The sequence below is a fragment of the Microtus ochrogaster genome, chromosome 2 (genome assembly GCF_000317375.1).
Source record: "Microtus ochrogaster isolate Prairie Vole_2 chromosome 2, MicOch1.0, whole genome shotgun sequence".
Taxonomy (NCBI): Eukaryota; Metazoa; Chordata; class Mammalia; order Rodentia; family Cricetidae; genus Microtus; species Microtus ochrogaster.
This window is the reverse complement of record NC_022010.1, coordinates 44,635,728-44,650,053: the sequence shown is the minus strand read 5'-3', so window position 1 is coordinate 44,650,053 and position 14,326 is coordinate 44,635,728. Positions and strand designations below refer to the sequence as shown.

Below are 14,326 nucleotides of genomic sequence, written 5' to 3'. Positions count from 1 at the left end.
CCACCATCGCCCGGCTAGTTATTTCACTTCTTGATGTCTGAATTTTGCCTTCAGCTTCGCTTCTGAAACTGCCTTACAGTGTCAACAAACATCTCTTAGACAATAGATTGGATACCATTTTTTGCATCCAGATGTTTTCTGGTCTATATGTAGGTACCATTAGCCACATAATTCCTTCTAGACCTCCACCCCCCCACCGCAGGTGCCTTTGGTTCTCTGCACATCTGACAGTAGCAAAATGAGAAAGCCGTTTGGGTGATGCTACCTGGCTTCAGGAAACAAACAAACAAAAAAAATCCATGTTATTCCTGCATAACCCCTCATTTGTCATGGCTCAGATATATGCTATATACTATTTCCTGGCCTAGTGCCAAACTGAGTGTGCCGCAAACTTTTCTTGGGTTACAGCAGATCTAGAATCTGTTTCACTGAATAGCAGAGAGCACACAGTAAATACATTACAATGTGGTTAAGTACCTCCTTTGTTTCTCAAACCAGGAAAGTGCCCTTCTGTGATACCATCCTCTTGTGTTTGTAGATAAAGTTTGCTTGATAACTCTTCTTGAAAAACTAGCCACAGGTCCCGGAAAAGGGGTGAGGATAAAGCAGGGAAGTCAACACATTAGAATTTCTTGCCCACAGTAAATGGGCACTGTGCCAGCCTGCCCTTGTGCACAGTGCTTTCCTTGTCTTCATTAAAAGAGGTTTAGCACTTGCTTTTACTCTTTAAAAATACCTGTGGTCATTTTGAAATGATGAATTCATAAATGATATACTATTATTATAAAACACATGTCCTGAGGCTAAAAGGCAGGTGTTAGAAACTTAATAATGTATATTGGCTTGTTTATTTCTTAAATACATTGCCATCAACACATGAAATGGTATCAGATTTCCTTTGAACACACCTGAATTGACCATGTAAAGCTTTAATTTCACTTTTTTTTAATGAGGTACCTTGTTTCACATGGAAGTGTGACTTGATAACTATATTTGATAATTACTCAGTTGTCAGTTGGTTTTATTCCTAAAGCCCATTTGCTTTTTATGAGAGTCCAATTTACCTCTTTCTTAGAAAGGATGGACCAAGAGGGACAGATTCTCCAAAATATGACTAGTGTGACTTTTTCTCACTGCTGAAAGACCATGGTATCAATACTACACAGCGATATTTGGTTTTCTGTTTTCACAGTAGAATCTCAAGAGAGTTTATTGAAAGACTAGACACGGGCAAAGAAGAAATTATGACTGTTATTCTAGATTAGTACTTTCTGCTGATCCTGAAGAATAGTTCATGAGATGTAGGTTTTTGGGTTTTTATTAACTCTTTGGGGAATCTTTTCTGCTGTGATGGCTGAATATAATTTGCAAAGATCTGAGCTTTTTCTTTATTAATGTTCTGCCTGATTAACTTCATTGTTGGGTTTTTACACTTCAGTGGTTTAGATAAAGTAATGAAAATGTGGTTCTGATGTCCTCTTTGGCAGTGTCCTTTTTGAAGTCTACTGGTTATGTGTTTAGTTTGTGATTTCATTTATTCACAATTGTAAATCCTAATAGTTGTGAAATGATCATGAAGGGAAATGATTGTATAACAAAATATTTTATTTTGTTGAAGCCTGAAAGTTAAGGGAATGTTTTTAAAGATGAAATGGCAATATATGCAGCTGGTTTGGTTCTGGTGTGGTTTTATTTTAGTCACTTTTACCTTCAAGAGACCAAGGGTACAGTCTTCCTAGCTGCAAGACTGTATACTCTATTAAAGAGCTTGGGTGGTGATTATGAATAAACTTTACATATAGCCAGTGGTGTCTATAGTCTTCTGTCCCAAATACATGGGCTTTGCCTAAAAGCAAGCTATATTTATCTTTAAGAATGTTGTCTAAGCATTTTCAGAAAGCATAGGAGCTTCACATTGACTCTCCAAGCAAAGTCATCTTGTGAAAATGCTTGTACCAAATTGCAAATTGTGCATTTTTTTTGCTAGTAAGTTCCCCCAAGTTATTTACTGATAGATGTAGGTACTCCATACATAGCATCTTTTATTGAAAATAGAAGTTAGGTGCATCTATTAGAATGTAGAAAAACAATATTAGTTCCATTTGACTTGAGAATGGGACTTTTATGTTGTCAAATATTTTTCATTTTAGAAAGAATATTTCAGCTGGGTATGGTGTCACACACCTTTAATCCCAGCACAGTGAGGCAGAGGCAGGTAGACCTCTGAGTTGAAGCCAGTCAGATCTCTGTAGTTGAGGTCTGCAGAGTGAGTTCCAGAACAGCCAGGGCTACACAGAGAAACCCTGCTTTGGGAGACTGGGAACTATTTAATTAGTAAGGTATATTCTTTAAAGTTATTTACTTTGAATACATCTAAGTTGAACAGTGAATTTGGGTTGACATAAGCTTAGCTAGCATGAGATGCTGGTATTCATTTCTAACTATTTTTTTTTTCTCTCCCAGCACATCAGCGACTGGAACCAGCAACTCTGTCAGGGATCGTGGCGTTTATCCTTAGTCTCTTATGTGGAGCTCTGAACTTAATTCGAGGCTTTCACGCCATAGAAAGCCTCCTGCAGGTACTGTGCTATTTTTGCAGTGTCAGGTGACTGTGTCTACTCATTCTGCTTGTTACATAGTTGATTTGAATTGGATTAGGACTTAGTATAATTTACAACACAAACTCAAAATCTGTGTTCTTGTACTTGCCCTTTGATACCTTCTTTCAAAAGCATGGTTATAGTAGCAGGTCTGGTGGGCATGCCTGTAATCCTGGCCCATGGGAGGCTGAAGCAAGAGGGTTATAAATCTGAGGCCAGCTGAAACCACTTAGTGAGTTCTAGGCTAGCTTGGTTGTGTAATGAAACCCTGTCTCAAAACAAAAAACAAAACCCACAAAAGCACCCACCACCCAAAAAGTACTGACTTCTGGTTGACATGTTCCCTTATCATCCACTCGTTTAGAGGCATTGTTGACAGGCACTGGGGAACATCTAGCTATGTAGCATGGACCCTGCATTCTCACAGCTTAAAGTTGAATTTGATAGGCAAAGACGTATGGGAGTAATAACTAAGTTCTTAGAGCCAGAAGAGGAAGATTACTGTGATTCAGAAGAGGTGAGAAGAGACGGTGAGCCGGTCTTGGAGGAGCAAGAGGGAGAGGAAAGTAGGAGCAGGAAGACAGTCCACATGGACACTGCTCCTGGGTGTTCCTTAGTAAGTGCTGCTGCTTTTCCTTCTGCTCAGTGGCCTTTTCAAACCTGAGCTGCCTGGTTAGTAGCAGGGACACTGGTTTCTTCAGGCACTTCATATTCCAGGCCTTTAGCTACCAAACTGTCTAAGTCCATCAGGTTTTAGATGCACAGTTATCTTTTCCTTTGTTCCCATTCTTTATTTTCCCAAGAGTTCTTGATATATCACATTATAAATCAGAGTTCTCTCTCTCTCTCTCTTTCTGTCTGTCTGTCTGTCTGTCTCTCTCTGTGTGTGTGTGTGTGTGTGTGTGTGTGTGTAGCATTAAGTTCAGGATACTATCTATAAAAACCTGCTTACCATGCTAGGTTTATGGTACCATTCTCCATGTTCTCTGTGTTCAGCTACCTAAAGCCAACTGAAAAGAGATGACATCATGGTTCCTAAAAGGGGTGCCTGGGGCGTCCTCTTAAGATTTTCTTCCAAACAGTTAACTCACAGGTAAAGCTCCTGCCCCCTTTTAGGCATAGGATGCTGGCTGTCGTTCCTCTGCCTTCTGTCCCATCCCTCTGTGTTGGGAGCTGTGAACCCCCCAGATCCTGAATTTCTGATGAACAACTTGTAATGCTTGCAGCTGCTCTGAGCACGAGACCCTCAGGAGTTCCTGATGGCAGGGTAGTGGTTTCTGATGGGTTTGGCTGGGGTGTAGCTATCAGTTAAGGATCTCTATATAAGTTGCCCCTGGACACAATAAAGGGGGCATTCTTATTTCAAGGATGACCCATGTCTGTGTGTCTGTGAGTCTTTGTGTGTTTCAATCTCCAGCCCCTTGCCTGGTTCACAAACTGTATGGTAGCACATAGACTGCAGACGGGCGTGGTGCACTACACCTCTGCAAGGTTGGATTTATTTCAGCAGTTCAGTTTTCAACCAGCCAGATAAGCTGTCAATGACAAGAAATGGGCACGTTGGAAACTGCTGACTAAAAAGGCTAATAATAAATAAAGACATCTTTGGAAACCATTTTATTGATGTATAGAAAAAACATGGGGTAGGGTGTGAAGAGTTAGCCTTTCTAGCTAGAGTAGCCCTAGGTAGAGAAAGCTTTCCCATCACAAAACCTTGTTTACATCCTGACCGAATGTTATGGAAGCTGCAGGAGCTGGGCTCAGAGCCTATCAAGGCTAGAGCTCTGGCACAGCCTACTAAAGATGACTTTGATTTCCTTCATGCTCTCAGTTATCTTGTCCTTTCTTTTTTGGAGCTGAGTCTCTCCTTCCTCTTCTGGTTCATAACTGAAGAACTAAAGGAAGTTTTTGTGTCCTATATGTCCTGTAATGCTTTTGAAATGCTGCAATTGGCTTAAGCTTCTCTTCATTGCTAATTGTTCTGTGTTCTCTTTCTAATCAGTAATACACTTGTCTAATTGCAGTGATGCAATTTTAGGTTTTAGAAGAAAAATCTGATCAAACTATTTACTACTTAGATGTAATTGATGCTTTGTGCTAAGATTTCTCACCTTGCTTATATTTTTAAAAGACAGCTTCACAATTTATCTTAATAAATCAAACTATAATAACAAATAAAAATAATTATATAACAACCAAGTGGGATTTATCCCAGGTGTGCGATGCTGATTTGAAATCAATTACTGCTATCACTTCAACAGTCTAAAGGAGAAATAATAATCACATGATCACATCAGTAGATACAGAAAGGCATTTGACAAAACCCCAAAGTCCTTCATCCATAATTTAAAAAAAAAAAAGCAAAACAAAAAACCCCAAAACACAGCTTGGAGCAAACCAGGAATTTTCAAATCTCAAGCAACTAACACCTTTAGTGACAAGGAACTAGATAGATACTTTCCCCCTAAGACAGAAATAGGATGAAGGCACCTCCTCTGACCTCTTCTAGTTAACATTGCACTGGAAATCCTGTGAAAAGGAAAAGATACATATGGAAGGAAAAGATAAGTTTGCAGATGGCATGATTAGCTGTAGAACTAATGTAACTCCCAAGAACAACAACCAGCTCCTGAAACTGATGGGAGTATAGTTGTATACTGGAGGGAGCTTGTACTGTATAAAAATTTCTTAAATTCCAGCAGCACACAATTGAGAATTTAAAGTACTAAAAAAGAAGTACTTACAAATAAATATAAAACACCCACAGGACTGATATAAAGTAGATTATAAACTCTGACCAAAGAAATGGAAGATTAAATAAATGGAGAGAGATTCCACATTAGAGAAGAAAACTCGGTGTTGTTGAGCTGTTGGTTCTTTCTGCCCTAATGCATAGATTAAACACAATCCCTGTCAAAATCCCAGAAAGTTACTCTGTGGATTCTATAAAGTGATTGCAAAGTTTATATGGAAAAACAAAAGACCCAGTATTTAGAAAAGAACAAAATGCTTTTGTTCTGTATTCTCATCAACAAAACTCAAAATTTCACTTCTGCCACCAGAGGAGTGGTAGGTCTTTCCATAGCAAGCAATTCTCCAATTGCATCTAGGTGTCCTACAATTTAGTTCAGATTTTTTTTAATTTATTTATTTATTAAAGATTTCTGTCTCTTACCCGCCACCACCTCCCATTTCCCTCCCTCTCCCCCAATTAAGTCCCCCCCTCCTCAGCCCGAAAAGCAATCAGGGTTCCCTGTCCTGTGGGAAGTCCAAGGAACCCCCACCTCCATCCAGGTCTAGCAAGTTGAGCATCCAAACTGCCTAGGCTCCCACAAAGCCAGTGCGTGCAGTAGGATCAGAAACCCATTGCCATTGTTCTTGAGTTCTCAGTAGTCCTCATTGTCCGCTATGTTCAGAGGGTCCAGTTTTATCCCAGGCTTTTCCAGACCCAGGTTTCTCTGTGTAGGTTTTTTTTTGGTTTTTTTGAGACAGGGTTTCTCTGTGGTTTTGGAGCCTGTCCTGGAACTAGCTCTTGTAGACCAGGCTGGTCTCGAACTCACAGAGATCCGCCTGCCTCTGCCTCCCGAGTGCTGGGATTAAAGGCGTGCGCCACCACTGCCTGGCCAATTTAGTTCAGTTTTAATACTGTCTACTTAGAGTTAGGACAGAACTCACATGCTAAGGGCTTGGTTTTATGGGCCTACCCTTCCTTCAGGTGTCAGTCGTACGACCAGATTGTAAGGATGACTAGCTGGCTATAAGTTGGATGTTTGTACAACTCTTTCTTGGAGCAAGATTTGGTGGAATAGTTTTTGGATCAGCTCTGGTTAATTATAAAGAGTATTTCAAAGGATACAGATGGATTAAGAACTACATAGGGAGAGGTTAGGAAAGCTCTGGATATGGGTTTCTGTCCCTGTGGGGCTGGGTTTGCCCACATTTCCTCTCATGTTGAGATGTTCATCAACTTAGAAGTTCTCCAGACTCTGTGTTTTAAAGATTGGGGGGGGGGTATGATTGGTTATTAACCTTCTTATCTCTCTTCTCCTCCCTGGAAGATTGGAATGGAGATAGAAATCCCAGACATCCAGCTGTGGTCTTTTCTGGTATCTAGCACTGATCTAGGACTCTAGTATCAAGAATTGCTTCAAAACAAAAGCTGTCCTCCTTACACAAGAAATTCCAAGAATCCTTCTATAACTCAAGAAATTAGAAAGATCTTAGGGGATCTGTGACAAGACTGCTGTCAAAGACTAATCGGAGCAAAAGATTTTTCTAGCACCTTTATAAGTGTTTTAGTTTTTTTTTTTTTTTTTTTTTTTTTTTTTTGGTTTTTTCGAGACAGGGTTTCTCTGTGGCTTTGGAGCCTGTCCTGGAACTAGCTCTTGTAGACCAGGCTGGTCTCGAACTCACAGAGATCCGCCTGCCTCTGCCTCCCGAGTGCTGGGATTAAAGGCGTGCGCCACCATCGCCCGGCATATAAGTGTTTTAGGAACCTATGTGAGGAGCAAACTGTTTATTACTATTTCATACCCAGAATGTTCTACACAGTACTGATGAAGAACAAAAGTGGGAGCTCACATTGTCCAACTTGAAGACTTACTATAGATCGCAGCCGCCAAAATGAAGTTCAATCCGTTTGTGACTTCTGACCGGAGCAAGAACCGCAAACGGCATTTCAATGCACCTTCTCACATTCGGAGGAAGATCATGTCTTTCCCCCTTTCCAAAGAGCTGAGACAGAAGTACAATGTTCGCTCAATGCCCATTTGAAAGGATGACGAAGTTCAGGTTGTCCGGGGACACTACAAAGGCCAGCAGATTGGCAAAGTGGTCCAAGTATACAGGAAGAAATACGTCATCTACATTGAACGGGTGCAGCGGGAAAAGGCTAATGGCACAACTGTCCACGTGGGCATCCACCCCAACAAGGTGGTGATCACCAGGCTAAAGCTGGACAAAGACCGAAAGAAGATCCTGGAAAGGAAAGCCAAGTCTCGACAAGTAGGAAAGGAGAGGGGCAAATATAAGGAAGAAACGATCGAGAAGATGCAGGAGTAGGGGCGTCTCATACAGTTTCGTTAAAGACTGCTTGAGTTAAAAAAAAAAAAAAGACTTACTATAAACTACAGTAATTAAGACAGTATGATATTGGCAAAGGAATAAACAGTAGATTACTGTGACAGAATTAAGAACCTAGATATAAACTTACATCCATAGAGCTCCCTGATCTTTGATAAAGAAACAAAAACAAATCAATGGAGACAGAGCAGTCATTTTAACATGGTTCTGGAACAACTGGAAAACCACATGCCAAGGAATAAATAGGAAATCAGAATGGGTCATGGAACTAAACGAAAAGAACAAAGCTTAAAAAATAGCAGAAGGGAAAACCTGTGTGATCCTAGAGTCTGAAAATGAGTTTTTAAGCATAGCACAAAAGTGTTGGAAAGAAAAATAGGCTGCTAAATGTCATTAAAACCTAACAAAGTCTGTTCTGTGAATCAAGAAAATGAAAAAAGCCACAGGCTAGGAAAAGATGCTTTGCGAGCATCTCTGATAAAGGCCTTGACTTTGTAAGACTGGAGATGGCTCCAGTGAAGAGTGCCTATTACTGCCTCTCTTCAGGAGTTCCCAGCACCTATCCTGGGTGTCTCACAACTATAACTCCAGCTCCAAGGGCTCTGACACCCTCTTATGGCCTCCAAGAACACCTGCACACTTGTAATATACATTCATTCACACATAAATGGAAAGAAATCTTTAAGAAGGGGAGATGGTCATTCTAAAACACACAAAGAACACCTCAAACTCAAAACTAAAAATGCAAATCAACCCACTGACAATGGTCTAAAGATCAGTAAACAACCTCACCACAGAAGATGCTGCAGATGACAGGCCTGTAAAAAAAAAATGCTGGATCTCATATGCCATCAAGGAACCACAAGTTTACAAGATGATGCCACTAAACACCTGTTAGAACCTGCCCAGCTAGCTGACACTTCCCAATGCTGATGGGGATATGGAATAAGGAACTGTCATTTGCTGCTAAGTTGGGAGTACAAAATGTTACGGCCACTCTGGAAAACAGTTGGGCTGTTTCTCACAGAGCTAAACATAGCTTTACTCTATCATGTAGCAATAGTGCTCTTAAGTGTCTCTTACCAGGTGAGTAGAGCACTTTCAACATGTGAATATTTATATCAACTTAATCATAATTTCAAGGAAGCAATTCTGGAAGATGAATGGTAAATGGTAGTAATTCATACAGTGGACTAACATTTAGTAATAGAAGAAATGGCTGTCCTCTTAGGTGCATGGAAACCTCCTTAGGTGCATATTGCCTGATGAAAGCAGCTAGCCCAAGAAACTACACAGTGGACACTTTCTGCAAGAGGCAGAACTATAGACCTGTAGTTGCTGGACTGGGAAGAGAGGCAGCTGTCTGAGATTATCAGAGTTGTGAAGTGGTCTTGTGTGACTGTAATGGTGGGTGCCTGCTATTGTCCATGTGTCCAAACTGGAAGAGTGAACTTTAGAAGCAACAGTGTGTCAAAACTAGCTCAGCATATGTGATAAATGTACCACGCTGATTCCAGTTGTTACTAGACACTGAGCGGGGTGGGGGGGGAGCACATCTGGAGAGTCTCTGCTCAATTTTCTGTATGCCTAAGGCTAATGTAAAAAAATCTACTTTAGTTGGGCCCATGGCACACTCCTTTAATACAGCACTTGGGAGGCAGAAGCAGGTGCATTTCTCTTGTGTTCCAGGTCAGTCATAGCTAAATAGTGAGACCATGTCTTTTTAAAAAAAAGCATAACAAAGGCCTTCTCTTTGATGTTAAGTCCAAGGGAAACTAGAAAGATAGGCATATTCTTACCCTGAACTTTGATGTTTTGATGTTCTTCAGTGAGGTGCAGCTCTACTTGGCAGTAGTTAAAAGTACAACCTGTTGAACCCAGACTGCTCTTATAAGTGTGAATTAGGCTTCTCTGTGTGTGGGGGGCCTGAGCCTTCCCCCTGCATTGATCATGTGAGGACCTTGATGTCCCAGTTAGAATGGAGCCTGGTTCAGGAATCTGATCTGTGTCTTAAAGTTCATTTTTATAATTTTGTGCCCTCAAAGTAATGGGCATTTTGAGAATGCCGGTGGAATTCAGACCAGATGTATTGACCTTGTACCCAGTAGACCCTGTCAGCTTACCCCACCACACACAAACACCCCACCCCTGCGCAGGATTGTCTGGTAGAATAACAGCGTGTTTCATTTGCATAAGCAAACTCTGTAAGGATAAGAAAGTAACAAACATGCTGGGAAATGACGGGTGGGGAACAGAGTGGCTGCAAGGCTTCACTAAGTGCCTCTTCATAGATTGTCTTTACTTTGAACCGTATAAATATTGCTCATCAAAACAAGGGCTTGGCTAGGAGGATACTACTTATTTATACCTTGGCTTCAGTATTTTTTTTAAAAATCATATTTTTTTATGTGTTGTACCTTGGGTTCTATCCTCAGCAATGAATAACAGTACTTTTAGGCAGAAAGAAGAAAAAAAACTTTTGTTACTCCAGTTTAATTGGTGGATTTTTCAAGTACTAAAATTTCAGGTATGGGTAAATCTTTTATGGCACAATGGGCTGATATTAGTCACTTTTTCTTTTCCCTTAGAGTTAGGTTCACAGCTTGGATAGGATGAAGAGTTATTTTTTCTTCATTATAGCCATTGGACTTGATCCTAGGCTCCTCTAGGTTATCAGTGCATTTTATGTTAGGAATAACCTCTTTAAATCACAAGTTAAATAGATCTTACTGACGGTGTCTTCCCTGTAGAATTTTGTACAAATCCTACCTAAATGGAGTTATTCAGATCTTGGTGATGAAAAAGGAGAAAAGACATTCCCAGAACCAACAGCCTCCATATTTCTATAAAACTTGATTAAAGTAAAGGATTTGGTTGGGTGTAGTGGCACATGCCTTTAATCTCAGCACTGGGAGTGCCGAGGCAAGAGATCTCTGTGAGTTCTAGGTCACCCTGAGCTCCCCAGCAAGTTCCACACCAGACAGGACTACACAGTGAGACCCTGTCTTTAAAGAAAAAAAAGGAAAAACAAAGGATTTATTTGGAAATTTTAATTTTAGATCTAGAGAATATTATATTGTATTTTCCTGATTTTGAATAGTATATAGGTGGTAATTTAAAGTAACAGTTTTATAACCCTGATTTATAAATACTAAAAATGGTTGCAGCATTTATCTTCTACTATGTTACCTTGTGCTTGTGGCACATTAAATTAGAAGACTCAATGAATCAGCATCCCTGTGTATTGTCATTGTTTTCAAATTCAGGATAAATGCGCTGATAGGATGACTCTTCTAATAACCTGGGTTTAATCCCTGGACCCACAAGACGGAAGGAGAAAATGACTCCTGCAGGCTTTCCTTGGCCTCCATATATGTGCTGTGGCATGTGTATGTGTATGCCTATATGCAGTTCATACACACATACAAATAAAATGTGTAGAAAATGAAAAAAAGATTCGGCACAAATTCGCTTATGCTAAATTAGTAACTACTTCTTAGTGTGAGAGGGATTTATTAAAATAATGTGGCACTGAAGGTTTTCTTTGTTGGGTCTGTGTGTATATATATTTTTAAGTTGATAATTTGATTTTATGTTCACAGAAATGTGTAAATTAGATTGTTTGCACTTGCTTCCTAGCTTTGTTCTGAGTTCAGAGATGTTAATAAGGTTGTTGTGAGTTGACATCTTAGGAATGCGTATGCTTTTATCACATTGTTTTTTATTGCATGGCTTCTTCTAAGGATCAGTTTTGAAACAATAATAATTAGGCTGATGCCAACCCAGAAGTAATTTTCATATGGTGTATTAGAAGTCCTGTGTTAGCAGTAGAAATTCTGCCCTAGAGGTCAGGAGACCTGCAATCTCCTCGCCAGTACTAGTGCAATGAATGACCTTAGGCAGTTGCTGTGGGTCTCATCTTCCCACTGTGTGGGATGAAGGCTTAGACTCCATGGGCCTAAGGGCTAACAAGCACCAGTGATTCTCTAAAGTGTTTGGAATAGTTACTACAAAGCAGAAATGATCTACTTCTGTTTTCTAAAAAAGAAACACACTAAACAATCAAAAACATAGCTTGTAAATAAAGATTTTAGCACAGGTCAGACTGACTCTGGAACATGGGTTTAGAGCTAAAGAAAATGAAGAGAGGTTTCAAATGGCAGTGTAAGTTTAGAGAAAAACCAACTTTACTGTATAGGGCAGTAATGAAGTCCTACTACAAAGGGAAAGGCTACACATTCTACGTAGCCTGTGGCTGAGGGATATTGACTATGTTGGGAAATGATGCAACCAAAGTATAGCAACAAAAGAGCAGCATGCAAGAGGATGGCTCCATTTCTTTGGCAGTGGAGGGTGGGGAGAGGTAGAGACCAAGGACCAGAAATACATGAAAGGGTTAACAATAGTTTTCCTCATATGTGAGATTATGAACTACATGGGCTTTTTTTTTTTTTTTTGTAAAATCTGTGTCTTCCACAATTTTCTACAATGAACATAAACTTTTATAATCAGGAAAAAGGACTAAAAAATAATCAGAGCTTATTTAAAGTCTTTGAATTATAGACATGGAAAGGCTTCAAGTTGGCCCTTCCTGCCTCTAGGGGAGAACTGACCTGAGCATCCTAAGAAGATTAATGCTCCAGTTTTAAGATCTCACTAGGATAAGCCACTTTCCTCTGCCTTGTGGACTGTTCTTTACGCAATCCATTGCACTAAAACAATTTATTTCTATTATAAAATGCTCCCCCCCTTCCTGAAATCCCAGCATTTAGGAAGCTGAGTAAGGGGATTGAACCTTTGAGGCTGTCCTGGGCTACATAATAAGACTTTGTAGGAAAAAGAAAATTATTTGTTCTAAAATAAGAAAAAGGGGCCTCGTATAATGTGCCTGCATAGAAGAAAACACACTTCTTCCTCCTGCCTGGGCTTTCTGTGCTGCTCACACACGCATGCTGACACTTCACAGGACACCAGGGGCAGCATGAGTGGCTATGTGTGTGTTTTGCACAGGCCCTGGCTGTTCTTCCTGGCTGCTGTGTGCTAGCACAGTGACCCTAGAGCCAGTCCTGATCTTTCTCTGTGGGATTTAGCACACTCTAGTGGACAGTAGCTTTTCAGTTGCCACCATTTTATTTATCATGTCAAGTTACTTTATTGGACAATTCGTTGATGTGCGTCTGGGTAGTAAAGTTTGTCAGTTTATTTAATCATTGACCCTCTTGAATAGGAGGAACCTGGTCGGTCACCTGCTGGTGTGTTATGCATGTTTACGTAGCTTTACTATAAGGAAGAGATGTTATGTGTCATGAGGGAGCTAGCTTTTCCCTGGTGCTTCTCATCTTTCCTGGGGTGAGATGCCATTGACAGGTGAGGCCAAGACACAGAATGCTTGGTGTTTTCCTCAACTTCCCATTTCTCTGCCTTTTAAATTTAAGTTCACTTTATGTGTCTGTGTGTTTTGTCTACATGTACGTCTGTGTACCACTTGTATGCCCAGAGCACATGGAGGTTCCGGAAGCATTGGATCCCATGGAGTTACAGATGGTTATGAGTCAATGTGGGTGCTCATTGAATTCCTGTCCTCTGGAAAAACAGTCAGTGCTTTTAACTGCTGCTGAATCATCTCTCCAGAATATCCTTCCCTTCCTCTGTCTTACCATGTGTTCTATATTTCTCTTTTCAAGACTCATAATTTTTTATACACTGCTCTGCAAAATGTTTGACTATGCATAAACATTGTTATAGCCTATCTTGGTAGATCATTTGTTTAAGTAGATGCTGCCAGCAAAAAGGTAATCTTTCTTTTCTTTTCTTTTTTTTTTTTTTTTTGCAGAGTGATGGTGAGGATCTCAATTACATCATTGCATTTTTCCTTGGAACAGCAGCCTGCCTTTACCAGGTAAGTTCTCTTTCATTTGTAACAAATGCTTCCCAATTATTGTTTGTTTCAGGTGTCGAGTCTAATAATTGCCCATGTATTTAAAGTACATAAAAATGGTGTCTGAGTTATTTGCCTCTTTTTTTATTTGTACCTCCATCACCTTTGTAAATACACTTCCATCTGAGTGGACAGAGATTCCCAGTGGACTTAGTCTTAACCCTTTCTCTGTGCTGGGGCTTCAGGGGTGCCATGTCATGTTCCTACAACAGCAAGGCTGTGTCTGGATTTTCTAGTGAGAATTATTGAGCATCCAGGCAGAGGATTTTGTGCTCTGGAGAAAGCCTTGAATAGGGAGTGATGCAGCAAAAGCAACATTTTAGGATTTTTAAGTTAGTAGAGATGAACAGGGTGGACTGTAAGAGCAGAGGGGCTGGCAGTGAGGAAACCAGCAGGGAGATGATTCTGGCAATTGAGATGGAAAATAAAGGGAGCCTAAACTGTGGTACTGACAGCAAGTTAATGAAATACTGCCACCGAGAAGGACACCAACCACTTAGAGTGTACAGGAGACTCAAGGAGGAGGCAGGTTCTTCTGGCCCATAGGGAGACTGGTCAGCAGAGGAATGGGAGGAATAACCATGTCAGTGACCTAAACTCAGGACCCTTGACCTAAATTTTTTTTTTTAATTGAGGAAAAAAAATGTCCGCCTCCTCCCAGGCTCCCACTCCTCCCGCTCTCCCCCCACTCCTCTCCCCCTCCCTC

At 40.5% G+C, this 14,326-nt stretch overlaps 1 protein-coding gene and 1 pseudogene across 2 annotated transcripts in view; both read left to right on the top strand.

The window, feature by feature from the left end:
* The window catches only part of Sec22a (SEC22 homolog A, vesicle trafficking protein), a 69,767-nt gene that overhangs the window by 40,832 nt on the left and 14,609 nt on the right, over positions 1-14,326 (top strand). For both annotated transcript variants that reach the window (XM_005344889.3, XM_026788193.1), the window contains exons 5-6: positions 2,464-2,579; positions 13,516-13,581. In XM_005344889.3, coding sequence (XP_005344946.1) covers positions 2,464-2,579; positions 13,516-13,581 — 182 coding nt within the window. The remainder of the gene's footprint in view (positions 1-2,463; positions 2,580-13,515; positions 13,582-14,326) is intronic.
* Positions 7,218-7,676, top strand: LOC106144198 (annotated as a pseudogene).